The sequence below is a fragment of the Urtica dioica genome, chromosome 7 (assembly GCF_054948205.1).
Source record: "Urtica dioica subsp. dioica isolate 48M chromosome 7, U.dioica_male_clone48M_v1_H2, whole genome shotgun sequence".
Lineage (NCBI taxonomy): Eukaryota > Viridiplantae > Streptophyta > Magnoliopsida > Rosales > Urticaceae > Urtica > Urtica dioica.
The window spans coordinates 47,237,496-47,265,459 of NC_142762.1; the positions used below are offsets into that span (position 1 = coordinate 47,237,496).

Sequence of the window (27,964 nt, forward strand, 5' to 3'; positions counted from 1 at the left end):
CCTTCGTCCCTAAAATCGCTTGGTCATGGTCGCCTTGAGGGTCGATGCACACTGTTATCGTCACTGTTGCCGCTGAGCTCTTCTACATGTGTTGTGAGGAGAGCGGATCGGACATCTTGGGGCGATCGGGCCAGTGTGGGAATTTTTTTAAAATCTTGTCTATCTTCAAAAATCTGGTCTAGGGCTTTCAAATCTTTCAGAGGTCATCATAAAAAACTAAACCCTTCCAAAACTTGCTTGGTCATGATTGTCTCTGACGGAGATGTTGCACACTGTTATCATTACTGTCGCCGTTATGCTCTTCCACATGTGTTGTGAGAAGAGACATCGGTGGTGGTGATGATGCGGAAGAGCAGCGCTATGGCGACACCATAGAGGCGATCGGGCCAGAGCATGGATTTTTTAAAATATTTTTATCTTCAAAAAACCATTCTTAAACATGATAGTTTTCTATTAAAAAAAAAAGTTCATGATTAATTCTGCTGTATTTACCACTTGTTGCCCGCAATAATAATGGTTTTGCAAAACAAGCTCTCAAGATTTTGCTCATTGAACAATATGATTTTATTTTTCTTTTTACTCTTCTCTAGTCTGACTTTGAATTTTTGTTTTTGCTCTCCATGTCTCTCTGCTACAACCACCACGGCCAAGGAAGCAGGGTCTAAAGGTTCTACACCAAGCTGACCAACGCACTTTCGAAGAAGGCTCTATTCTACACCGTGATTCTTCTGGGCTTTCAGATTCATTTTGTACCCTCTCAGCAATTGTATGCATCCCGAGGCTTTGGCTCATCAGCTTCTTGCTTCTCTCGGTCAGAGGTTCCTTGCTCCGCTTCCAATGATGAGAATCTTGAGTTTTTGCTTGTTCTATGTCATGGCCGAGCTTCCAGGGTTTCGTAACATAGGTACGCAGCTGTTTATCTTTCTTGTCTTGTGAACTTCATAGAATAATCATCATTCCATGCTTCTTTTTTTCAATTTTCTATCTGATTTAAAAAATTTGGTCTATTGCTGTTAAAATATTTCTGAGCTTGTCCTGATTGCCTTGAGGGTCGCTGCGCACTGTAATCATCACCGCCGGTGCTATGCTCTTCTACATGTGTTGTCAGAAGAGCCTACTTCCTGGCGGTGATGATGCGGAAGAGCAACATTGTGGCGATATTTTTTGTCCTTTAATCTTTAAAAACCTTTCTTAAATTTGAAATAAAATGTTTTCTTTCCTTTTTTTTTTAACTGTTTTCAAAAGCTTTTCTTGGTTGAATCTATTGAGAGGGTCTTGAACTTTATCAGTTTTTCTATTTTCACTTATTTTCACTTAAGGGTCTCGAGCTTTATTGCATAAAGAAACTTGTCCCTCCCAAAACTTGCTTGGTCATGATCGCCTCTGACGGTGATGTTGCACACTGTTATCATTATGGTAGCAGTTGTGCTCTTCTACATGTGTTGTGAGAAGAGCGATCGGTGGCGGTAATGATGCGGAAGAGCAGCGCTGTAGTGACACCATAGAGGCGATCGGGTCAGAGCATGGATTTTTTAAGATATTTTTATCTTAAAGACTTTTCTTAAATCTGATTCTGTTCTATTAAAAAAAATGGTTCATTATTAAATTCTACAATATTTTTGACTTGTGACAAAAAAAATAATGGTTTTGCAAGGAAAACTTTTAAGATTCAAATACCAATGATAAGCTCTCAGGATTTTGTTCATTTGACGATATGTATTTTTTTTTTCTTTTTACTATTTTCCGTCTGACTTTGTATATTTTTTTACTCTTATGTCTCTCCGCTACAACCACGCGGCCAAGGGAAGCAGGGTCTTCTAGCCCTGTCTATTGTGGTCATGAGGCTCTACACTAAGCTGACCAACACACTTTCAAAGAAGGCTCTATTCTACACCATGATTCTTTTGGGCTTTCAGATTCATTCTGTGTTCATTCTGAGGCTTTGGCTGATCAGCTTCTCGCCTCTCTCAGTCAGAGATTTCTTGGTCCGCTTCCTATGATGAGAATCTGGAGTTCTGCTTGTTGTATGTTGGGTACCAGTACTGATGGGTACGTGACTGTATATCTTTCTTATCTTGTGAACTTCATAGAATAATTATCATTATAGTTTCTCATTTTGTATATATCAAGAGGCTTTTGGTACGGGCCAGCGACTTGGGAGATTCTTTCCAGATTTGTTGGTTGGTCCAATTGTTTTTATATTGAAAAACCCCCTCTCTTAAATCTAAAAATTGTTCCTTTTTTTCCTCTACTGTTTTGAAAATATTTTCCCTTGTTGAATCTACTGATAGTGGTCTTGAACCTTATTAGTTTTCTATCTTAAAAATTCTGATCTAGGGATTTTAAACTATTTCTGAGCGTTCGAACATTGTGAGGGCAATCAGGCCAGCGCATGAATTTTTCAAAATTATTTTTTTATCTTAAATAACCTTTCTTAAATCTGAAAATATTCTTAAAAAAAAAAATTGTTTAACTAATATTTTTTATCGTAAAAAACCTTTCTGAAATCTGAAAATATTCTTAAAAAAAATTGTCTAACTAATAGTTTTCCACTATTTTCTACTTGGCGCCCCCAAAAATAATGGTTTTGCAAATCAAACTCTAGGTTCTTTAACCATAATAAGCTCCCAAGAATCTGTTTATTGTACAAAATGATTTTTTTTTTTTTTTTTTTTTTTTTTTGCATTTTGACTTTGTATTCTCCTTTTTTTTCCACCTCTCTCTGCTGTAACCACAACGACGGCCAAGGGAAGGAAGGTCATCGTACCCTGGCTATTGGGTTCATGATGCTCTGTACCAAGCTGGCTTGCGCACTTTCGAAGAAGGCTCTGTACTACACTGTGATTCTTCCATTTATCGTCTTTCTTTGGGAATTTTGGTCTACTCTGAACCCTGTCAACAACTTTATGCATGCTGAGGCTTTGCCTGATATGCTTGAGGTTTCTTGGCCGGCTTCCTATTATGTAAATCTGAAGTATCTGCTAGTTGTATGTCATGGTGGAGCTTCTGGGGTTTCGCTACATGGGTACGTAACTATTCATCTTTCTTGTTTTGTAAACTACAAAGAGTAATTATCATTCCAGGATCATATGTTTTTATTTTTCAGTGCTCACAGTCACAGCTTTCTCCTTATGGGTATACTAAGAGGCTTTTCGTTAGTTTTCCATCTCTGTGATTTTTTTCATCCTTTTTCTGGCGTGCGTTCTTATAATAGAAATTGTGGCCCGCCCAAGGCTTCAAAAATCCTCCCTCTCTAAAGAAGACGATCCTTCATACATAAAAGTAATGTTGTAATAGCCAAAAAGATGTCACGATGTGTCCCTTGAAGCCCTCTGCCTCGCCAAATACACAGCGAGTCTCCCACGACGCTGACCCGATTGCCCCTATGGAATTGCTTCACATAGTTATCATCACCGTCATGGCTATCTATGCTCTTCTACATGTGTTGTGAGCCAGGCTTACGCTACAGCGGTGGTGATGTGGAAGAGCAGTGTTGCGACGACACCGTAGGAGCGATCGGGTCAGCGATGTGGGAGACTTGTTGCGGATTTGATGGTTTGTCGATCTTACTTGTCTTTTATCTTCAAAACCCCTCTCTTAAATCTGAAAGCGCTTTATTTTTTTTTACTGTTTTCAAAAGCTTTTCCGTGGTTCACTTCAGTAGTTCTCTTTCTTCCACTGTTCTACTTCTATCATATTTTAAAAATTCTGGTCTATGGCTTTAAAGATATATCTTTACGCTTCCTTTCCGTGTTTCTTTAGGCTTTTTGCTTCAGTTTTTAATAAATAAATAAAGGTAAAAGTTGTTGTTTTGTGAAAGAAAATATGAATAATGTTCTATTTTTTTTTCTCTTTTTTTCCCCCCTAAGTAGTTCTGCTGTATTTTCTACTTGTTGCACCAAAAAAATAAATTTCGATTTAGGAAACTTAAGGTTCTTTGACCATGATGGGGTCTCAAGATTTGTTCATTGATCAGTATGTACTTCAATATAAACGAGGTTTGTTTGGGAGAGTTATGAGATTGTACAGGCCGAGCGAAGAGTCTTAAAGCCGTTGGGAGCTTTGGGGCTGGTTTGATGCCAATACTCCAGAAGTCGGATCAACACATTGGTGTTCTAAGTTTTTCCTGGTATTATTTTTTTGTTCCTCAGTATCATCATCTTTTTCTGTCTTCTAAATTCTTACAACTGTTATCTCGCTCCGTTCAGACCCTTCCACTATGTTTTGTTCGGTTCCAAGGTCGCTATATCTATAATAAAGCTCACTATCCAGGATGTGGAAAACATCCGAATCAGGTTGTTAGCAGAGATTGGTTCTATAAAGTGTCTTGCTCTGCTCTTTCTGTTATGTTTCTTCTATCCACAAAACAGTGATCTAGCTGAGAATGAGAGACCTCAAACTCCGTTATACCTTGGCAGTTACTTGATGTATTTTGTCTTGTATTGTTTGGGAATTTTCTGTGCATGGGTGAAAAGCAATGTGAGAGACTCGCCGATGATTTGTTACTTGGTCTTTCATTAATCTAAAGTAGTGTTCTATTTTAGAAAAATAAACTGGTCTCACTATTTCTTTTGCAGTATTTTCTTTTATTTATGTTGTTCTCTCTTTGTACCGGTGAACTTGTAGCCCCAAAAACAAACTTAAAATTTTTTGACCAGGATAAGCTCTCAAGATTTTGTTCACTTATCAATTTGCATTTTTTGTCTACTTTTTTATGTGGTCTTCTTTGCTTATGGGGAGGACTCGATTATACTGAATAATTGCCAAGGATCCATTGTACATTACAATCTGTCGGTAAGAGTTCGAATGTCATCATTCATTTCTTTAGAGAACACTGATTATATATTTTTTATGATTCAACCTTATTTTTTATATATGGGAAAGAGTTCAAACTAAGATTTTGAAGCCTTGAGATAAATTAGTTTTATATTACTGTTAAGTTACTCAACGGAATCTTTTGCTCAATTCACGCAGAAAAAGTGTGCGTGTTTATCTACTGTATATGCTTCACTTATTACTTCAGTATAGGTTGCAAAGCATAATCTCTCTCTCTCTCTCTCTCTCTCTCTCTCTCTCTCTCTCTCTCTCTCTCTCTCTCACACACACACACACACACACACACACATCCTGTTAAAATCTCCGGGCACTGGCTGTATGTCAATTAATTTTTCCTTAAAACCAACAGAGTTTGGTCCTTAAAATGCTTCTGAAATCTTTCATGATTTCCAAGTAAATTTATTAAAAATAATTAGATCCATCGACTGTTGTTTGTTACTAAATTCACATATAGACTCTTTTCCTAAGCCATCTTCAATAGCTAGTAACACTTATTGAGTTAGTACTTTATTCATTTCAGTTTATGTCCCTAATTTCTTATTAAACTTAGGAAAGAAGTTATTGCTTGCTTTGACAGTTTTTGGGACCATCTTTTCCGGTCTATAGGTTTTTGGCTTGCGACTCTTGATCCCGATTTCAGTTCTTTTAGCCTCTCTGATCTTTACAGAGATTGGCCTAGTGTTTTCTAGTTTGTAATTTGCTTCTTCATAGTAGAAGCTTTCTTTTTTCCTCTTTTTAATTTTATCTTCGAGTTTCTTTTAAAAAAAAAAAATTAGGAAAGGCTAGCTTTTGCTTCATGTTACATATCCACATAGCCATTGTTAAAAGCATGTTGCCGAATGGGAAATGTAATTGCATATTGATATATTGTCACTTTGTGTAAGTACATTTCTCTCATTTGCAAGTATAAATTTATTGAGTTTTATGCCGGGGTCACTTCTTAAACTTGCTACTTCTAGGGCTATAATAAGGTTTCTCACTAATGATCAATTCTACACCGCTGTGTTATCTTTTATAATGCTATAAAAGGAAAGGATAACGCTAATCTTCTTGACATTTTTCTCTCTGTTAGTTGATTTGTTTCGTTTGCTATCTGATAACCTGCTCTTGGGAACTATTTTTAGTTACTAACCCGACACGATTACTAAAGTGACAGTCTTTCTTCTCAAGTAGTCCATGGAAAGCATGCATGAGTTTGTTATCAGAATGGCTCTTGCTGATTTTGATTCCGAGTTGCGTTTTCTCTTCAAGTGTTCCATATTGAACATCAAGACTTTCTTGGAAGCTTTGGGGTAGAGTTCTTATCATCTCCTTAAACGGATTTAGGTTGAACCTCTTGAACACTTGTGTGTGGTTATTAGACCCGGACTCCCGAGAGCCAGCATGGTAGTATTTGTGTGTGGTTATTAATGTGCGTATCTCAATCTCTCACACGAGGTATATAGCTATTTTCAGATTCTTATCCGAGTTAATACGCCTTTTGAGAAGGGGTTTCTAGTATGTCTAATTGCAGCCTAATATAATCTTAGCCACACGAGGTTTCTGACTTTCAATTGTCTCTGTAAAACCATGAATGCTTTGAAACTCTCTTGGATGCTTTACGGGACTAAGTCGTGAAGTACGGTGATATGTTCCTCTGTGTTGAACCATTCCCTTTTAAGGATTATGCTCGGATGCTTGTCTAGGCCATTATGGATATTTATCTCAGACTACTATTTGTGATACGACATGATATCCCAGATTCTTGGTGAATGTGTAAAGAGAGGATGGTCTTCATCTTTCTCATAAAAGTTTTTTTTTTTTTTTTAATAAATTTTTACCCTGAAAATTTACAAATCAGCTCCAGTGATTAGTTTAAATTCCTGGTTTCGTTCCCGTTTGTAAACCTACAAATTTCAATATGCTATGCTCTTATTATTACTAATTTCAATCTAGGGGCTCAGAAACATTTCTCTGTCAAAGTAAAGGAACCGAGATTGCCTACGCCATAACCGATGTTGCTATGCTGATTTTGTAGTCCGGCTGATGTTGATTTACTTTTCGTTACTTTTGCTGTTGATTTTTAATAGTTCTCTCTAGCTTGATTTTTCCAGGTCTGTCACTCGTCTCTCCGTTGCCTTCAATCTCAATCTTGTAGCTTTTCTTGGAGTTGAAGCTTTGAGGTATAGTTATCATCATCTTTTTAAATTAGATGAATCGGATTGTTTGAAACTCTTGAATGCTTTTGGGTATATGTGTCTCAGGCTCTCAAGTACCAGGATTCTCCGTACGGCTGTTTGTGTCCCATGTGTTGTGGTTTAATGTTTAGTAGACTTTAAATGTAATTTTTTTAGCTGACTTTAATTGTGATCTTTTGACTTTTTGAGTGATTTTTTACTGGAATAAAAATAAAAAGAGAGTAAAATAAGAGAGATGTAGATTAAAATATAATTAAACAGGAATGAAAATAAGTCAAAAGTTTATTCGCGTGATTTTTCATAATCCAATTTTATATGAAATTTAAATATATTAGTCGGTCTAATTATTCAAATTTCACTCCTGAAAATTAGACTTTAATTGTGATCTTTTGACTTTTTGAGTGATTTTTTACTGGAACAAAAATAAAAAGAGTAAAATAAGAGAGATTTAGATTAAATTATAATTAAACAGGAATGAAAATAAGTCAAAAGTTTATTCGCGTGACTTTTCAAAATCCAATTTTATATGAAATTTAAATATATTAGTCGGTCTAATTATTCAAATTTCACTCCTGAAAATTAGATTAAGACACCAATCCTAATCTTAAATTCTCAATTCTATCTTATTCATATCGTTTTCCCATGTTTACAATAAGTGTATATATATATATATATATATATATATATATATATATATATATATATATATATAAAAAGCGTAAAAATGATATTTCGTTTTTTATTTTTATTTTATATGATAGACTTTTATGCTCCTCTTCTTCTTAATAATGTTCCAAATCAAAATTTAAATGAAGTATTGATTTAGATCTACTGAGCAAAAAAATGGGGCATTTATTCTCCTTTTCCATAAAATGGAAAATCTTAATTCAAACACTAGTAACCATAATTAGACCATACATTCAAACAAACAACAACAACAACACAGACAAATTAGAACATAAATTCTCATTTAGCCACACCATTGGGCTTTTCTACGGGCTCGCATTTGGACTCATCAACAGGGCTACAATCGGGCTTTTTACGTCTCAGCGGAATCAAACCCTTTTCGCGGCACGTCTCAACGGCTCCAACAAACATGTCTTCCAAGCTATACTGATACTTGAACCCCAAGTCATTGAGCTTCTTCGACGAGAAACATACCTTTTCTAAGTTCTCATCTATGCCTTCAATCCTATCAGTCAAATGATGGTACCGAAACTCATAAGAAAAACCAATGTCAATTTCAATCTAACATTTAATTATAATTTTTTTTTTCAGTAGATACTATTTTAGATCATTCCATTGACACATACATTGGCGAGCTTTGAAAGATATTATTTGTTGCTGAGCTATATACCATATCATATCATATGGTATATGGTTTATTTGTTTAAAATAAACAAACCAATTTAATTTTGTTTAATTAGTAGAGTTTGTCAAACGGACCAAAAAATATTAAAATAATAAATCCTACTTACTTTGTGGGAACGTTATACTCGGGGAATTTTTCGTTAAACAATTTGATGAGGTCATAGATTGTGGCATCATCCGAAGAAGCAATGTAACGGCCCTCGGCTTTAGGGTTTTCGTACAAGAAAATGTGGGCGTTGCAAAGGTCGTCTAAGTGAACAAATTGTCCTTGCTTTATAATCGAGTAGTGCGATTCATTTCCTGTGGTCGATAAAATTTGTACTAATTTCAGTTGCTAATACTTCGATTATTGATAATATTAGCTAGAGTGTTGATTTTGTACCGGTAAGTGGGGAAAGGCCAGTAAGGAGGCTCGGCGGCATAGAGGGCATGAGAAACGGACCGATGACAAGAGTTGGAATAATGCTAATAAAATCAATGTTGTGCTCTTTTGCAAATTTCCACGCAGCTTGCTCGGCTAGAGTCTTCGAGACAAAGTACATCTATAAAAAGAATAATTTACATGAATAGTGTTTTCGAAGTGCAACATTTTTAAATTAGCAATGTTTTAAATTCTTTAAAAAATAGTGTGATTTCATACTGTAAATAATTATCAGAGATTATTATCTCTAAAAAGAAACTATAAACAATCAACAAAGTTAAATAGAGTCCGAACACCGTAACAAATTTTTTTTAAAAAAAAAAAATACATGTAGCAAAGGAAAAATGATTGTCTACAATTTGAAAAACACGATTTTCATAATTAAAAAAAAATACAAACAAACAAAATACATACAAATTTCATTTAAAAAAACATTGTTACATATAAATTTTTCACTTTTTTAGTGACAAAAAAATTAGTGTGAAATTGATATTTATTTTACCCATCCAGTCATTTTGACGGAGCGACAAAATTCGACGTCACTCCAAGATGATTCGTCGTATGAGGGATTTCGTTGTGGTCCAACGTTGACTGTTCCGGCTGAAGAAGTGAAGACAAGCTTCTTGACTTTGGCTTCAAGGCATGCTTTCATTATGTCTAGCATCCCTGCTATTGTTGGCTTTATCACTTCATTCTGTCACAACCAAAAAAAAAAAAATCTCAATTTACAATTAGCTATACAACTTAATTATTACATTTCTTTCTAGTGAAAAGCAAAATTGGTAACATCACAGTTGAGATAAGTAAAAAAAATGGAAATCTGAAAAGTGACAATTTTGTCAATACATAATGACTCGACTCTTTTACCTAACTTTGTCTTCTTTATTCTAATCCCTCAAATTAATTACAATAATATTATATACATGGACTAAAAAATTAGGGCAGTGTAGATTTATGGCCATTTTCAAACTTGAAATTGCAAAATAGTCACCGTTTGGATAATTATTATTTATTAGCCACACAACATTATTTCCTATCAGATATAGACTGAATTACCCTTTAATTTAAATTTTGTCCAGCTCATTAATACATAATGAAAAAACGAAAATAATAATAAAAAAATTAATGATGCGATTAATAAGGCATATTTAAGGGTACACGTAACCAATTACACAATTTAAAAAAGAAAACCAAAACATATAAGTCATTCAACACATTAAAATCGCAGAAAAAAGCTCTTGGAGAAGATAAAGGCCACGTATCAATGATAATTAACAATAATTAATTCTGCACAAAACCATAAAAATATTGACGAAAAGAGATAAACAAATACTTATTAACAAAAATTAACGATTATTTACTGTGAAGAACATATAATCTTGAGACCAGTACGTTATTAACGATTATTATTGATTATTAACTGTTATATATTACTAATTATTACTGCAAAAATTTGAAGAAAAAACAGAAAAATGAAACGAGCGCAGAGTAATTTTCTTTAAATTTTAAAGTTTTTTTTTTTTAACTCACAAGCTTTTTTCTTATGAACTTCGAAATTTACTAAAAATGGCAACGGTTTTTTTTTTTTTTTAAGTTTATTTTGAAATCATAAAATCCAGATCCTATAATTAAGGAATTTAAATAATAATGATATTTTTTAATACGAAAATAAATTTTATTAATTAACTAATAAGGGTATATTCGGTACAAAATAAGTGGTTTCACTCGCCACATCATCAATTTGGCTAATTATCAATTATTAACTAAACGTTGGTTATAATAAAATTAATATGTTTTAAGTGGTTTAGTTGTTAACAATTCTCAAAAAATTATATCTATAGGCAGTCAGAAAATAGTTTATTCCTCGACACGCTATACGCTCATTTTAGGGTCCATTAGCTATTTAGTCATATTCACAATTTCACATTACTATATAGTCAATATTTTGTATATCTTAGGTAAATAGTCACATCCATGTATTTATACGTATAAATTGACGTAAATATCACTCTTTTATTTCAATTAAAGAAAAAAATCAGGAATGTCACGTCATCTTTATGACTATTTACCTAAGATTTACGAAACGTTTGTTATATACCAATTTCAAACGTTTTAATTGGCTAGTTATCTTTTTTTTTTTTTTTTTGTTAATTTTAACCATCAAACACTCTCATAAGGAACTGTTTAATTCCAAAGAATTCAGATAATATTGACACGTTTGAAATTCAGAAGCAAAAACACAAGTACCTCAGGGTCTTTGGACTCGAAATCCATGGGAGTTGCCACGTGGAACACTCCGGAGCAGCCATTGATGGCTTCGTTGTAGCTTCCTACTTCAGACAAGTCAGCCTTCCACAGACTCAGACGAGTGTCTGCCTTTGGCAACTCAAGCAAATGCTTCACTTTCTTCATATTCGCTGCCAAGTATATCAGTCACCAAACAATAAATCAATAACAGACAAAAACCACAACAATATTATAATAAAAATAAAATCTAACAAAACGGACCAGGGTCGCGCACGGTGGCTCGGACGGTGTAGCCGTGCTCGAGAAGCCTCATAACGAGCCATGATCCGACGAATCCCGAAGCTCCGGTCACGCAAACGGTCTCGCTCTCCGATCCCATCACTGCTATCTATAAATTATAATATTTGGCAAGTGTGTTTTGGCCAAATTACACTCTAACGATTGTGTATATATATTATGATAGTTTTTGTCGTTACGTACCTAACCTTAGCCGTGGGTTTAGGTGTTGCCATTCGTATTTTTCAAGTCACGTGATAAACTATATGGTCAAACATATGTATGGTTGGTTCGTATTGGTAGTTGAGGTGTGCATGGCTTTTATTTATTTATTTAGTAATTGTTTTAGCTGATTTGATATCGCTAGTAGTGATGGACTGATGGGTGATGATATATTTTTATTCGCTCGTTTTCATTCATACAACTTTCTCAACCATATAGAAGTAACTACGTAATTGTTTTCAAGTCTTAAAAAGTAAATATTAAGAATTAATAACAATAAATAAAAATAAAAATTATTGCATATTAAGGTTTTGCTCATATGAAAATGTAAAGCCCAAGTAACCCATTATTTTTTCCATTTTGAGTGCAAATGTCTGTACCCTCTTCATCCCCATGCAAAGCGTTGTATAATAATGAAGGAATATACGTCATTAAATATACAACTACAAATGCACGAAAACGAAGACAAATTAATAACAATGATGAAAAGTACCACCAAAGACGAAAAAGATAGCTGAGTACTCTCTCTCTCTAAAAAAAAAAAAGTACGAAAATGAAATAATAATGTTAAATGAAAATTGAAGAGTATCAACGACAAATAAATTTTAGAATTGTAGTGACTGGTTGTGAATGAGTCAGAGTCTTATCTTGAGGACTATGCGACAGTGACCGATCTACATGAGGTCCGTGGGGCGTGACACCCTCAACTTTTTTCTTTTTTTTTTTATAAAAAAAATTTGCCCTAAAATTTACAAATTAACCTCATTGAGAATGGTTTGCTTTGGGTAATTAGACGCTCATATAAGTAAAAACAAGATTTTTACCAAAATTAATTAAAATTATAATCAGAACACCTTTATTAATAGTTAAATTTATATTTATTATTTACCCTTGTATCTTACTTTTTCTTCCTTTTCGTCCTATCCTTTCATTGTGCTCCTAAATCCTCAAACCCACTCTGTCTCTTCTCAACCACCCATCTTTCTCCATCTCTTCTTCTCCCTTTTTTTTTTTTTTTTTTTTTAAAAAACTACATTTTTAGGGAAAAAAACCTAATCACCATGGCAGAACTTGTCATCAAAGAGAGGCAGGCTCGGTCATGAATTCACATTTATGTATCTTTCTGGTACTACAAATTTTTTTATTATTAACTCTCATTTAGTGGCAGATAAGTACCGTGGTTATTAATTATAGGGATACCTCTTGCAATATTTTACAATTTTATGACGAATATTTATAGAAAATTCGAAAAACAAAATAACAGACACATTCAATTCTTATGATCCCATGCAGAGGAGTACCGTGCTTATTAATTATAGGGATACCTCTTGCAATCCTTTACAATTTTATGACGGGTATTTATAGAAAATTCGAAAAACAAAATAACAGACACATTCAATTCTTATGACCCCACTTGTTGAGAACTTTTTTTTCCCCTAAAAGCATGCTTGAGTTCCAAATCCTTCACAACTCTCTCGAAGAAATATCGATGTCGCCTAAGGAGCTCATGTAAGGAAGGTGAGCTTCCGACCGCTCTACAAGGCAGGTGAGCTTCAGATACTCGTTTTGTGCTCTTACGTACTTCGTCCCAAAACCCTTTTAAAATTGGGGAGAGATCGAGAAAAAATAAAATGAGAAGGTAAATCGGATATTTCAATAGACCAACTAACATCACGATTTTGGTCAAAAGTCTTTAATTTTACAAAAAAAAAAAAAAAAAAAAAGCAAATAAGCCACCTAAAAGTCTAAGAATTGCTAGATAGTCAACCTTTTGTAATTTTTTTTTTTGTAAATAATCACCTCAACTTATTTAGGAACTAAAAAATACCCAAAACATTCTCATCTATTTTAGGTTTTTTGTTTTTTTTAGTGCCGTAAATAAGTTTAGGTGACTATTTACAAAATGTTGGTTATTATACAAAACGTTATAAGTCAAATGATTATATATTAAAAAAAACCCTTAATTTTACTAATCTATATTTCTAAATCTCTTTACTTTGTCACTATAAATAACCAAATGAGCACGATCTGAAACAACTCAGTTTAATAAGAACGTTTCTTTTGCCCAAAACAATGAGAAATTGCGTAATTGCTATAAAATAGACATAATTTTTTATATGTCTCGCGTGTTAAAATATTTTTTAGAACATCTCACACAGTTAAATTTGAACAAAAATGTCTTTGAGATTATACATAATACATACATAACCTAACTTCTATTTTATATTGGCTAATATTATCTTTCCTCTTTCTCCATTGACGAGTCTGAAAAAAATACTCACTCATTTGTTGCGAGACAAATGCTTGAAGTAGTACATGATATGAAATGCACACATGAAACTGAGTGTGTTTTTTTTTTAGAATAAGAATGAGAAGCAAGATATTATATATAAAAAAAAAGTTTGAAAATTAGGTAACCAATTAATTTTACAAAAAAAAAAGTTCAAGTTTGTTGGCCTTAATGGGTTAATTACTCCCTAATTACTGCAATCAAGCCCGTTAAAAAGTACACTTGTGTTTGGGGATTGGAGTTAGAGATGCGCATTAGAAGGAGGAGTCTTATAAGGATAATTCCAAAACTATGACCACTTATAAATTTTTTTTACCAAAATCTATTAATTAATCTTTGTTCCAAAACTACGACCATGACCTAAGAGAGAAATACCTTAATACTAAAATACCCTTCATCACTAATCATCTCTCTCTCTCTCTCTCTCTCTCAAATGTATTGGGTTTGCTTTAGTTCTTCATATTTACTTGTTCTTCGCGTTGATTTTATTCTTTATTTTTGTTGTTTTAATGTTTAGGATTAAGAGCTTTGCTTTAAATATAAGTTTTATGTGAAATTGAAGTTAAAATATAACTTTGATATGTTTTTTTTTTCAAATCTGAAATTTTTCATCTTTGGTGATTTATTGACATGTATGTAAATAATTTTTAGATGTCAATTAATCTTCAAAAAGTTGAGAAATTCTTTGAAGATTTATGACATGTTTGCTATAATTATTTTAAGATGTTCTAGAAGTGATTATTTTTACATTTTTAGGGGTCATATAAAACCGAATGAAAATTTAAAGATAAAACCTTTTACACAAAATCTGAAAAAATGACCTCAAAACTCATACTTTATCACCACTAATTGTTTCTCTTAACCAATTTTCTCTCCATGCCCATTCCGCATTCAATCTACCATCTTTGCCACTGCCACATTAATCGACTTCTACACCAACGTCACTTCATCAGATTTTTCATCATTGTCATCTCTTTAAACTTTTGGTAAAAAAAAAAATAACGATTCTTAGTTGGGTTTATGCTAATTTTATCGCATGGCTAAATAACTTTTGGTAAAATTTTTATGGGCGTGTTTAATTGCTTGTGTGGGATATCGCATGGCTAAAAACAAATGGAATGCTCTAAGATAATTATTAAGTTAATGATAAACATTATTAAGGTTTGAAATTCAATATACACTTTATTACATGTATAATAAGAGCTCATGAAAACTTTATGACCATTTTGTCAATAAGTAATGGTGTTTATTGATAAACATGTAAACAAAATTTGTATTTATCAACAAATTTGGTCGTAATTTTAGAATAAAAATAAATTATTAGATTTTGACAAAAAAAAAACTTTATAAATAATCATAATTTTGAAATAATCCCTAAAAAGTAATTCAAACAAGCTTTATTTGTCATCCAATTCCAAACAGCGTGCAATCTTAAATAACTATCAGATCGCTTCAAAAGTCGTCGTAGTAAAATAAATTCCACGTGTTACTCCGTTATTGGATTGGACTAAAAGCATAGGAACCCGTTGTTGCTATTTAAAAAAAAAAAAAAAAATTAAAACAGCGTTTCTGATTAAAAAAATTAAAATAAAAATATAACAGCCGTATATTTCCGGTAAAAAAAAAACAGCCGTATACTTCACTCAATATCTAATTCTTAGCTTGAAAAGAATTACAAACACCAAATCAGAGACAGGGTACATAAGATAAAAGGCAAGTATATATCCAAGCAAATCGTTATAGTAAACCAATTAGTAAACAACTAATTGATGTACATTCTGCAAGAAGAAGAAGAAGAAGAAGATAGTCTGTGTTTCTTTCAATTTTTAGAGTTCTCAACAATATTCCTTCATAGAAATTTGAAAGAGGTTTGATAAAAAAAAAAAAAAAAAAAAAAAATTGAAAGAGTTCAATAATCAATGGAATTTTGGCGGTGTCACGTGAAAGTAATGTATTTATCAACATCACGCAGAGATAAATGTTGTAAGCGTACGACTTAAAATAAGTCAATAAAGCTGTAAACTACAAACGCTTTTCTCTCTAGGGTTTTCTCTCTAAACAGAGCTTCTCCTTTGCGCCGCCGCTGCCTGCCTCCCCCGGACATCGTTTTCTGCCCTGAGTCATCGGCGGCGGGCCTTGTCCGGGGAAAGCTTGGAAGGACCTCCACCTTCCCGTCTCCCTCTCTCTTCGGTTTTTTCTTTCTTTCCCTAAACCAACCAAAGCACGTGGTCTCCTCGGACCTGGGAGCTTCTCGTGGTCTGTGTGATTTCCGAGGCTCGGAGTCTTTCTTCTCGGGCACTCGCGACGAGGGGCGGCGGCGTTCGGGCCCGGTGTCTTCCTCGCGATCGGACCTGTGCGTCGGAGGTCTCCGCCATTCCGATTCGGCGGCCCCTCTTCTCGGGCGCCTCCCTCCTCCCGGGCTCGTGACCTCTCCAGCGGGTTTGTCTTCTTCGGTGTCTCGCGATGGGGATCCTCCAGATCCGGCGTGCTTGTCCTCTTCGGCGCGTCGAGCCCGGGGCCTTCCAGATCCGGCGAGCCTGTTCTCTTCGGCGCGTCGAGCCCGGGGTCTTCCAGATCCGGCGAGCCGGTTCTCTTCGGTGTGCCGAGTTCGGGGCCTTCCAGATCCGGCGAGCCCGTTCTCTTCGGCGTGCCGAGCTCGGGATCTTCCAGATCCGGCGTCGGTCTCGCGCGGTGGGATTCCTCCAGATACGGCGTGCTTGTCCTCTTCGGCGCGTCGAGCCCGGGGTCTTCCAGAGCCGGCGAGCCTGTTCTCTTCGGCGCGTCGAGCCCGGGGTCTTCCAGATCCGGCGAGCCTGTTCTCTTCGGTGTGTCGAGTTCGGGGTCTTCCAGATCCGGCGAGTCCGTTCTCTTCGGCGTGCCGAGCTCGGGATCTCCCAGATCCGGCGTCGGTCTCGCGCGGTGGGGTTCCTTACGACATCGGACCTTAGTGTTATGGTTTATGGTTTTTATTTTTTTGCTTGGTTTCTTTTGTTTTGTTTTGGACTCGGATTAGCCGTAGTCCCATCTCCCGTTGTGGATTTCCTGTTAGGTTTTGATCTATGCAGGTTGAAGAGTCATCTTGGTAGTGGCCATCAAATCGAAGTTGGTTGGATTTTTCCATCACCAATCTTTGAGTTATTCAACGAGCCTCTTGTGTGCTCTATTTGTGCTTGTAATTCTTCCCGTTGTCGGAAGTTTGCACATATCGTACTTTTACCGGAACTTAGTGTTAGATTCACTTCGACTTAAGTCTTGGTGATCCATGTACTAAGGTGTTATTCTCCTGTATTGATGGTTTTTTTACCCAATTTTAATGGAAAAATCCGTTTTATTCACAAAAAAAAAACATCATGCAGAGATAAATACAACGTAAGGTCAGGAATCTTGCTGTATTGTCTATAAACTCGATAGCTATACACTTAATCTGCCAGCTGAAACAACTCTGATCCCCATGAAAAACAAAAATTAAAGAGTGACAATCAATTATAACGGGACCATAGCTTAAAAACAACCAAACATCGGAAAAATATAACGAAAAGCAATGACTCTTCTATTCCTCTTCATGCCATTATTACCAATACATTCCACTAATTGCGAACAAAGAGAAATTACGCGGCGACACTGTGGACCCCACTTGAATAGACATCAATACCCCTAACTTTTGTCGCTTGATCCACCAACAAGCCAAGGGCACTTTCGGCCAATTCCAGCTAGCTAATTAATTTGCACGTCAGTTATAAAGAACAACAATCACATTGCGACCTTGCATTGCATTTCTTTTGTCCCGCTTTTTAAGAGAGAAAAAAAAAAGATATAATGAAGAGGGAAAAACGACGTGTCGTTTTGTTTGCTCTGGTACTAGTTCTTACGACACTGAGCCAAGTCACCGGAGACGATGGGTTTGTGAAGACCAGAGGAGTCAGACTGGAGCTTAACGGCTATCCGTTTTACGCGAACGGGTTCAACGCGTATTGGCTGATGTACGTAGCTTCCGACCCAAGTCAGAGAGACAAAGTCACAACGGCTTTTCAAGACGCAAAAACTCACGGCCTTTCAATGGCGCGAACTTGGGCTTTCAGCGACGGTGGATATCGGCCTCTGCAATTCTCGCCCGGTTCTTACAATGACCAAGTCTTTCAGGTATCTCGTTTTCTTTGCATAAACGACGTCGTTCTCGTTCCTGTTCTGTTCTGAGTTATATTTCATCATGAAGGGTTTGGATTTTGTGGTGTCTGAAGCGAGAAAGTACGGGATTAAGCTGATTTTGAGCTTTGTGAACAACTACAACAATTTCGGGGGCAAAAAACAGTACGTTGATTGGGCTAGAAATGAAGGCCAGTCCGTTTCGTCTGAAGACGATTTCTTCACCAACTCTCTTGTAAAGCAATACTACAAAAACCATATTAAAGTAATACTTTTTTTTTCATCTCTTTTCTTTTTTTGGGGGACACATGGGCAGAGGAAGGACATTTTATGATGTGGGACTTATTTACTGATGAGGGGAAAAATAGCACATTTTCTCACATTGCTTGTTGTGCAATATTTCAACTTTGCTTTATTGATATATTTTTTTTGTTATAAATAAACAGACGTTGCTAACGAGAATTAACACAATGAATGGAATTGCATACAAAAATGACTCAACCATAATGGCTTGGGAGCTCATGAATGAGCCAAGATGCTCTTCAGATCCTTCAGGGAAAACCATTCAGGTTTGTTATTCACATCAGAATATTTCTTAAAATATAACTGTTTTAAAAATATTTAATGTGGTAGATTAACGTTTGCAAATCAGAGGATCAGATATATATATATATATATATATATATAATTATTCTTAATACTCGTGAACATTTTTTCGTTTGTTTTCATAAATGGAAAAAATAGGAACATTTAAATTTCTATTAGTAGGAAGATCTATTTTCTGCTTCCCAACTGTGGAAAAAGCATGCAAAATGTGAGTTTAAAAGTAGTTGAAGAACATGGTGTTTTTTAATGGTGTATACTTACCTCACATGACACACCTAACCTAACCTGCCCAAAATATTATTGCAACTTTATTTATTATTATAAATCGCATTCAACAATGTCTTTTACTACTCCAACTAAATTCTCCATTCTTCTGTTGCTGTAATGATATCAACACCTTGAATTCTTTTCCTTAAAACGAATTTATACAATGTATGCCAAACATACCTTCTTCACGCTTGCATAACATAATCATGAAAAAGCAAGGACTTCGGAGCCACTAAGGAACAAAAAGTTGTGGTGCCACATTTTGTTAATTTATATTTTTTTATGATGATAATTTTTTTTTTCTTTTTTTGAAAATGAGTAAAATAATAATGTTGCAATGTGATGATGGTGTGTGACAGGGTTGGATTACAGAGATGGCCTCATATGTTAAGTCTATAGATGAAAATCATTTGCTTGAAGTTGGTCTAGAAGGCTTCTATGGCCCTTCAAAGAACCAAATCAAGTCCTACTTTAACGTTGGAACTGATTTTATTGCCAACAATCTGGTCCCAGCCATCGACTTCGCAACAGTTCACTCTTACCCTGATCAATGGTTGGTAACACAAGTCATATTATTAATCCATAAATCACATTCAAAGGCCTGCACTTATTTTTTTTTGGTCCATTACATAAATATAGACATATATATATTTACAGTTTTAGATTATTATTTAGCTAATAAATATTTGATAAATAATCAAGTCCACATCACTCGGCGTAAATTGACTAAAATACTCTATTTTATTTAGACACTGGACGGGAAATAAATGGGGTATATTAGTCAATTTATAGGTGTAAATACGTGGACGTGGTTATTTACCAAATATTTATTAAAGGTTGATTAAATAAAAATCTGTAAGTATGACTAGTTTACCAATTATTTGTATTTTTTGTGGAAATTATCTGCAGTCCCTTATTTTCAAGCTTAATTCCTTAAATAGCTTATTTATGTTTTTTTAGTCCATGTTCACAAGTATTTGTAAAACTTCCATTTGTTTTGAAGGCTGTTGGGTTCGAGCTCGAACAACCAATCAGCGTTTCTCAAAACCTGGCTCAACGACCACATTCAAGACTCTCAAAACGTGCTGAAAAAGCCGCTCGTATTAACGGAGTTTGGGAAATCGGGGAGCCAAAGAGACGAGCTTTTCGAGACGGTCTACGAAGCCATATACTCGTCGGCCAGCTCAGGAGGGTCAGCAGTCGGAGGGCTTTTCTGGCAACTTCTGTCGAAAGAAATGGACTCATTCAGAGACGGTTATGAGGTCGTTCTGAGTGAGCCTTCGTCCACGGCCAATCTCATTGCCCAACACTCTCGGAGGCTAAACCATATCAGGAAAATGTTTGCAAGGCTCAAAAACATTGACAAGCTCAAGAAAAAGGTCAACGCCACCAGAAATTGAGTTCACCTTTTTTCTCTATACTAGATTTAGCATTATTATTTATGCAAGCCTAATACAAAAAAAAAAAATGAAAATAATACAAGTGTGCTCAATTACTGTATGGATTTCGCAGTTGATTTTCAACGAATGAATCGTCACATATATCGTGGCCATCAAAGTAAAACTGATGATGACGATACAAGTAATAATTAGACAATCCGTTATTCTAAAATTAAGGCTGGAAAAACTTTTTTTTTTTTTACTATAGAAAAACATGTATTTTGAAGAGCTTCACAAATTATTTCAAGGGTCAAGTTAGAATTACTAAAAACTACGAAGCAGCTCAACAAAAGAATAATATCCTTATTAAACCTTAACCCTGCGAAAATTCACATGCCCTCTGCTTACTAATTGATAAAACAATAAAGGTAAAGACGGATAAATAAACCTAAGAAAATGGCATAAATAAACTGGCGTAAAAAAAAAACATAAATCTATAGCGCATTTAGATAACGGTATTATCTTTGATGGTTGCATTCTTTAAGATGATTGTAATCCCCGATCGGATATAGAATCCTTCACTGGCCCTCTCTGCTTCTTGGACTCCCTAAGAAAAAAATAATGAAACAATATAATAAGAGTAATCCTTGGTAAAAAAAAATAAATAAATAAATAAAAAGTGCTTAGAACTTGTACTTACATCCTTGTTTTGGATTACAACATTTTTTCCGATTTTCGCATTCTTGTCGATGATACAGTTCCTACTCAAAAATCAAGCAAAATCACTATGTTTAAAACAATATATACAGAACGGATTGGAATGGGGGAAATTACCAGCAATACATTCTTTCCAAACTTGATCTCTCAAATACATCATTTATTTTAGTATTCCATAAAGATTACTTTTAACAGTTTTTTTTTTCCTTTATTTGACCTTTTTGTTAACTGTTTCCGTATAAAAAAAAACGCATTTATGGAAGGTTTGAAAAGTGAGGTATACTAGGAACTACCGTCTTCAAATGAGTTATTTGTACAATTTCCCCGGAATCAAACGAGTGATATATTTTACCTGATTTTTGTGTTTTCACCGACGCCCATCGGGACTTTTCCGGCAGAAAGAAGAGATGCAATCTCAGACTCTGTCTGGTAATAGTCCGCGCCCATCATCATCGTATCCTGCAAAAAACCATTTCAACAAAATCACATATGCAAGCCATCATTGAAAGAAAGTACATATACTTTTGGTTTTTCACTAATTCAAGGAAAGTTTTAATGACTCACTTTCAATTCAACACCATGCTCGAGCCGCGATCGCACTCCAACGATGGAGTGATCAACACTGCACTCTCTCAAGAAGCAACCGTGCGATATGATGGCATCCACGATCTGTAAGAAAAATCGATTGGCCATGAGAATATATCGATTATTACCGTATGTCACAAGCTTGACTTCTTAGTAATTAGGATGACCAAACTTACCCTGCATTTTTCAACTTTTGTTGGTGGAAGGAATCTTGGAGACGTGTAGAACGGCGTTTTAGGATCGTAGAATTGAAACTTGGTCGCCTGCAAGGGAATTTATTTTACCAAACTTTTACACTAAACGATTATTTTAATTTATTTAATTTAGTAGCTAATATAGTATATTCATTCATTACCTGTTCTGTTAGGGCCAAGTTAGCTTGGAAGAAAGACTCAACAGTTCCAATGTCTTCCCAGTAATCGTTGAACAAATACGTCTGAGATAAAAAGACGCAGTCATATCCTTATTAGTGTGACACACATAATAAACAATACGGTAATCATCGAAACAGAAATTTGTAAGAGTCTTACTTGGACATTGTGATCTTTCACGGCCGACGGGATTATTTCAGAACCAAAGTCGTTGGACTGAGGATAGCTGAATTTGAGTAGCTTCAATAAGACGTCTGTTTTGAATACATAAACACCCATTGATGCAATGTACGGGAATTTCTCGGCTTCGAGCTGGGAAAGCCCGAGAACGGATGTATCAACTTCCTACAGGGAAGAAAAAAAAAAATTATAAGGAAATCAAAGATAAAAATAAATAGCACAAACTTTGTTAGAGTGTATAGACAGATTTGGCATACCATTGCTTTTAGCTCGGGACCCTTTGGTTTTTCGGCGAATTGAACGACACGTCCTGTGTCGTCGATTTTCATCAGTCCAAAATCCGACGCCCGACTGCAAAACAACATTCGAATCTAGATTTAAGAAAAACACATTATTTATAATAATTAATTCGAAGAAAGAGCTCTCGATATTCCCACACACCTGTCATCCATGGGCAGGCACGAAACTGTAATATCGGCATCGGTGTCGACGTGCTTCTGCAATGAGAGTAAAATCACAACAGCATATTTCAAGATCTTTCATCTTAATAGAACAAAGAAAAAAAAAAAACAGCGGTGAAAAGAAATCGAATTCGAATTCGGAACCTGAACGAAGTCCATGTAGTCCATCCGGTAAAGATGATCGCCAGACAAGATCAAGATGTTCTCCACATTCTTCGTCTTGGCATCCTGAAACAAACAGACATCTCAGTCTTTCTCTCGCCTCGTAAAGAATTATTAAACGAAATAATCGGAATCACAAAAGAAATAGCAAACAAACAAACAAACAAACCTCAAAGACCCACATAAACTGCCTCACGGCATCAGCGGTGCCTTGGAACCACTTCTTCCCCGCCTCTCCCGGCGTCTGAGTCGCAGCAAGAACCTATAAAAAAAATCCCACACACACAATTAAATTATTATCATAATCATAATAATTATCATTATCATACAACGCTCTCTAGTAAGAAGAATCACCTCAACAAAGCCGTCTCCGAAGTTGACAGCGTTCCCGAAATTGTAGGTTCGGGCGAGGTGGCGGTTGAGCGAGAACGAGTTGAACTGAGTCATCACGAAGATTTTCTTGATCCCACTGTTGATGCAATTGCTCATTGGGATATCAATTAGCCTGTAACACCCTCCAATTGGAACCTGGACACAAGTTCATTCATTCATTAGTATATATAAACTCAAGCAATTAATAAAATAAAAAATAAAAATAAAAATAAAAATCTGATTCATCTCACAGCTGGTTTGGATCTTCTACTGGTGAGAGGAAACAACCGAGTCCCGGCTCCGCCGCCCAATATGATCGACACCACATTCTTTGGGTCAGCTCTTGGATTCTGAATCACCGTTGACTCCAACTACAGAAAAAAAAAAATTAATTGAAAAAAATAATCAATCGGAATGAATGAATAAAAAAAGAAGATGTCAGGTATTGATTTGGTTACCACGGTTAGTTTTTCGGCGTCAGGTGTGGTGAGAACGGCTTGAGCTGAGAGACTCTTTTTGAGGTGAATATTCAGTCCCGTTCTGGCTTTTTGTGGGCTCACCTTCACAGTTTGACCCCAAAAAGAAGAAGAATCATTCTTCTTCAAGCTTTGCTTCACTATTGGTTGAGCGCTGGGCTTGAACGTCGCGCAGCAAGAATCCATTGTTGGAAAAATAATCTAATCTCTCTGAAGAAGAAGAAAAATAAGGAAGCCAATTCAGAAACAAAAATTAATATACGAACGTGCCAAAAAAAGAGATCACACTAGTAATTAGTAAAAAAGCTTCATATGTATAATGTGGAGCTAAGAGAGCACTCACGCGACAATGGCTTCGCTCGGCAAACCGTACAGTCTCCGAGTACGATCAGAGAGAGAGAGAGAGTGAGAGATTTCTTCGATAGCCTGTTCAAGTGAGAATTAAATTATGTTTTATATTCACAATCACAGGACGATCTGGAATTCGTGTTTAATTTTTAAAGGAGAAAATCATATCTTATATTAAAATTTTATATTATGCGTTAATTTTATTTTCTTCGGGTACGATTTTATTTTCTTTTAATATTTAACCTAGTACACAATAATAAAAATTTTAAATTAACATTAACTTTACATATCCTAATTTACCCTCTCTTTAACTGAATTATTGTTTAGTACACGCATGTGACTTTTACGCTGATTCCAAAATTCGAATAGCTCCGCTAAATCGTGACGGTACTCAATAAATCGGTGGCGTCATATTAGGCAAATAATTATGGCCTTATTTACCTTTAGCCTCAAAATTCCGGTTTCATCACAAACTAAAATAACAATTGCCTTTTCTATCATGAGTAGATGTACTGGAGATTTAGCTATAATAGAGTTTATTAAATTGAGTAACCTTATATTAAATCGGTAACTCGTTGTTATAAATGGTGGGTCAAACTCAAAGTGGGTTTCTCTTGTTCAGAACTTGGGGTTAAAAAATAGGGGCAAAACGGGATTTACAAATAATAATTTTTAGAAGTATTTTGTTGGGTAGCTGGAAATAAATTGAAAATTTTAAGTGGACCAGATTTTGACCAGGAAACGTCAGTCCACGTTTACTGATTGGACGGTGGTGATTGAGTGTGTGATATCCGTGCCTTCCGTGATGAAGGGGATTCGACACGTGGCGTCCATGTGTCTGTCAGTATAAATGGACGGCCTATATTTTTCCGTCTCTTCTGATCTTTGGTAGAGATCCTTTGGTATCTATGTCCTTAAGTGGGTCCTACTCGCACGCATTTAAATTGATTACATTCCTGAAAACTCGTGCTAGTAGTTACAATCTTTCGAAAGTTTGCGAGTGAGAGTGAATACCCTTTAGTTCATAAATAAATGGAAAATATTAACATTATCAATTTAATAAAAATATGAGATTTATACCTTTAATTTCTAAAAATATTATACATATTCATTCAGTTTAATATAAATAACATATATCTCTCATAAAAATATATCATATTGCAAATACCACATTTTTTGTTTATATTTTACAAAAAAAATTATTTGAATTTCTCAAAATACACTTAATCAAAAAAATATTTATTTACAGTTTTAATAAAAAATCAAAGCTTCTCTTATTAAAAAAAATCATTAAATTTTTATAAATTTTATAAATAAAATTTTTAATTTAATTATATATATAATAAATTAAAATATATTTTATTAAGAGTATTTTAGGGAGTTCAATATTTTTTTGTAAAAAATAAACAAAAAGAAACGTATTTGAAATATATCATATTTTTAGGGAAAATACATGTCATTTATATTAAACTTAACGAATATATTTGATATTTTCTGAAAAAAAAAAAAAAAAAAAAAAAAAAAAAAAAAAAAAAAACAACTGAAAGTATAAATCGCGCATTTCGATAAAACTAATGGAATATTGTTGATATTTTCCCATAAATAAAAGATGAAGATTTTAGCAAAAATAAAAATAAAAGAAGAAAAAAGAATATGGCTATATCAAATATAAACAGTCATATGGTTGTTTTGAATGATAAAAATATTAAGGGTTCATTAGGAAAATAGTCAATTTAAACGTTTGATATTGTTAAATAGCTAACGTTTGATAAATTTTAGGTAAATAATTATTTTCATGTATTTACAGACGTAAATCTTAGATAAATAGCAACCTCCATATATTAGGTCGCGTCATTATTTACGACTATTTACCTAAGATTTATCAAACGTTGGCTATTTAGCAATGTCAAACGTTTAAATTGACTATTTTCCTAATTTTCTGAAATATTAAAGATATAACTCAACAATAAATAAAATTAAATAATATTATAGCCCCAAAAAAAAAAAAGAAGAGAAACTAATAGCAATTGCAAGAATAAGATAGTTTGTTTTTTATAAAAAAAAAAAAAAAAAAATGCATTGAGATTCTATTAATAAGTTAAAAGACTATAAATACATGAAATAACATCTTACAAGATAAATTGTAGACTTAAATATAAATAAATTTAATATTTAGTGAAGGTGATCGATCATTTTTTGCTTGCTTTCGAAAAATGTAAAAACGAATATCACATTAAAAATTAAACATAAAACACTCACACAGGATGATGACGACTAACATGTTTCTCATAAATATCGAACTAATAAAATTCAACAGCAATATAAAGTGTTCACTATTAACATAGACCAAAAACAACAAGAAAAACAAACGAATATGAAATTAAAGACATTTATCCCAACACAAACGGGATGTCTGGACTATTTGCTATTTTATTATAAAGGGTAAAAGTGTCATTAACTCACTTAGAGAGGGAAAATTATCTAAGAGCATTGGTTTTTCACCCTTTATTATAGAGAAATTTTATTAATTGGGCTTAATAAGCCATTAAATATCAAGATTAGACCCTAATGTTTAAAAATATCTAAATATGGACTTTTGACCCAAAATCGAACAAAAATACCATTGATTCAAAAAACCCATATTTTTCTCTCATTTTCAAATGATTTTCATTACAATTCTTTTTCATGTTCGAATTGGTTGCGCTAGGATTAGAATTTTCTCTCATTAGGAATTTGGGTATGTGTTCAGTTTCGATTTTGAGGGTTTCACATTGTATTTCATCGTACAGCATCGTATCGCACCGTACCGCATCGTACAGCATCATACGATATCGTATGTGTTCAGTTTCGATTTTGAGGGTTTCACATTGTATTTCATCGTACGGCATCGTATCGCATCGTACAGCATCGTACGACATCGTACATCTTCGTATGTGTTCAGATTCGATTTTGAGGGTTTCAAATTGTATCTCATCGTACAGCATCGTATCGCATCGTACATTATAATGTACGATAAAATTCATACACATTATAATGTACGATATCGTACGATGCTGTACGATGTCGTACGATGCGATACGATGTCGTACGATGAGATACAATATGAAACCCTCAAAATCGAAACTGAACACATACCCAAATTCCTAAAAAAAAATAAAAAAATCGGGGCATTGCCCCGAACCCCACGAGCTCAGCGGTAAGCTCGACCACCGAAAATTCTAATCCTAGCGCAACCAATTCGAACATGAAAAAGAATGGTGATGAAAATCATTTGAAAATGAGAGAAAAATATTAGTTTTTTTAATCAGGGGTATTTTTGTCCGATTTTGGGCCAAAAGTCCATATTCAGATATTTTTAAACATTAGGGTTTAATCTTAATATTTAATGACTTATTAAGCCCAATTAATGAAATTTCTCTTATTATACAAGGATATAATTAATATTTGTCTACAGTAATATTTGCTACTCTTTCTTTTTAAGTCGTTATATATTATTTAGTTTCGCTTAAAAAAAAACTAAATGATATTTTTTTTTAGCAGTGGAATTACTGTTCATAATAACTGTGTGATTGATTGATATATATATATATATATTTGCTCCGAGTGTGATTGATATTTGATAGTGAGTGTGTTTGGAACTTAAAAGTGGTTGAGAAAAATCTCACAAGACCAGTGATTCAGAGTCGGCAAGAGAATACTAGTGATATCGTGTGGACATCATTGTTTAGAGTTTATTAGTTTAAACAAAAAATAAATAAATAGAACGCACTGAAAATTGAGTGAAATTCCTGACAGTGATACACCCTAAATTCCGCGGAGATTCAAGTTTGCTAAAAATAATTTGATTGAGTGAAATTCCTTATACGCCCTAAATTCTGCGGAGAGTCACTTTTGCTAAATAGTGGAAAATTCCAAGAGAATCATATTTTAAAGTACATCTAAGAAAACAACGAAATGTCATTTTGACACCAAACATTCACGTGCCATTGCCGGCATTGCTATCGATAAATAAAACTATATAATAGAATTTTTGTGAGAGTTTCGTGGACAATCTTTT

At 34.4% G+C, this 27,964-nt stretch overlaps 3 protein-coding genes across 4 annotated transcripts; 1 reads left to right on the forward strand and 2 right to left on the reverse strand.

Moving 5' to 3' along the window:
* Positions 1-7,842: 7,842 nt before the first annotated feature.
* DFR (dihydroflavonol 4-reductase) lies at positions 7,843-11,476 on the reverse strand. The gene is made up of 6 exons (XM_089618797.1): positions 11,314-11,476; positions 11,053-11,222; positions 9,308-9,499; positions 8,767-8,926; positions 8,492-8,684; positions 7,843-8,205 (listed from the first exon to the last, which is right to left on the reverse strand). The coding sequence occupies exons 1-6, from the start codon at positions 11,429-11,431 to the stop codon at positions 7,980-7,982; spliced, it is 1,059 nt and encodes a 352-aa protein (XP_089474923.1). The 5' UTR covers positions 11,432-11,476; the 3' UTR covers positions 7,843-7,979.
* Positions 11,477-17,611: 6,135 nt separating this feature from the next.
* Positions 17,612-20,501, forward strand: LOC149392335 (mannan endo-1,4-beta-mannosidase 7-like). The gene is made up of 5 exons (XM_089618736.1): positions 17,612-17,980; positions 18,054-18,248; positions 18,430-18,552; positions 19,216-19,409; positions 19,860-20,501. Exons 1-5 carry the CDS (start codon positions 17,657-17,659, stop codon positions 20,254-20,256), a joined length of 1,233 nt encoding a protein of 410 aa, XP_089474862.1. The 5' UTR covers positions 17,612-17,656; the 3' UTR covers positions 20,257-20,501.
* Positions 20,502-20,578: 77 nt separating this feature from the next.
* Positions 20,579-24,041, reverse strand: LOC149392336 (glucose-1-phosphate adenylyltransferase large subunit 1-like). 2 transcript variants are annotated; one of them, XM_089618735.1, is made up of 15 exons: positions 23,903-24,041; positions 23,545-23,769; positions 23,335-23,454; positions 23,066-23,239; positions 22,881-22,973; positions 22,694-22,777; positions 22,530-22,585; positions 22,346-22,439; positions 22,068-22,253; positions 21,893-21,973; positions 21,714-21,800; positions 21,517-21,621; positions 21,305-21,411; positions 20,936-20,996; positions 20,579-20,842 (listed from the first exon to the last, which is right to left on the reverse strand). In XM_089618735.1, the coding sequence occupies exons 2-15, from the start codon at positions 23,743-23,745 to the stop codon at positions 20,741-20,743; spliced, it is 1,551 nt and encodes a 516-aa protein (XP_089474861.1). In that variant the 5' UTR covers positions 23,746-23,769; positions 23,903-24,041; the 3' UTR covers positions 20,579-20,740. The 2 variants fall into 2 exon arrangements, with proteins under 2 accessions (XP_089474861.1, XP_089474860.1); XM_089618734.1 differs by having other exon boundaries at positions 23,542-23,769.
* Between the last annotated feature and the right edge of the window lie 3,923 nt (positions 24,042-27,964).

What these genes read in the sequence shown, in the direction of transcription:
- DFR (XM_089618797.1), bottom strand. Translation starts at nt 11,431, where the DNA reads ATGGGATCGGAGAGCGAGACCGTTTGCGTGACCGGAGCTTCGGGATTC. An exon ending in TCGAGTCCAAAGACCCTGAG is followed by an intron (nt 9,500 to 11,052) that starts GTACTTGTGTTT and finishes TGGTTGTGACAG; the next exon opens with AATGAAGTGATAAAGCCAAC. An exon ending in CCGTCAAAATGACTGGATGG is followed by an intron (nt 8,927 to 9,307) that starts GTAAAATAAATA and finishes TTCTTTTTATAG; the next exon opens with ATGTACTTTGTCTCGAAGAC.
- LOC149392335 (XM_089618736.1), top strand. Translation starts at nt 17,657, where the DNA reads ATGAAGAGGGAAAAACGACGTGTCGTTTTGTTTGCTCTGGTACTAGTT. An exon ending in ACTACAAAAACCATATTAAA is followed by an intron (nt 18,249 to 18,429) that starts GTAATACTTTTT and finishes ATAAATAAACAG; the next exon opens with ACGTTGCTAACGAGAATTAA. An exon ending in CACTCTTACCCTGATCAATG is followed by an intron (nt 19,410 to 19,859) that starts GTTGGTAACACA and finishes TTTGTTTTGAAG; the next exon opens with GCTGTTGGGTTCGAGCTCGA.
- LOC149392336 (XM_089618734.1), bottom strand. Translation starts at nt 23,745, where the DNA reads ATGGATTCTTGCTGCGCGACGTTCAAGCCCAGCGCTCAACCAATAGTG. An exon ending in AGCATGGTGTTGAATTGAAA is followed by an intron (nt 21,412 to 21,516) that starts GTGAGTCATTAA and finishes GGTTTTTTGCAG; the next exon opens with GATACGATGATGATGGGCGC. An exon ending in GGTGAAAACACAAAAATCAG is followed by an intron (nt 20,997 to 21,304) that starts GTAAAATATATC and finishes ATTTTTGAGTAG; the next exon opens with GAACTGTATCATCGACAAGA.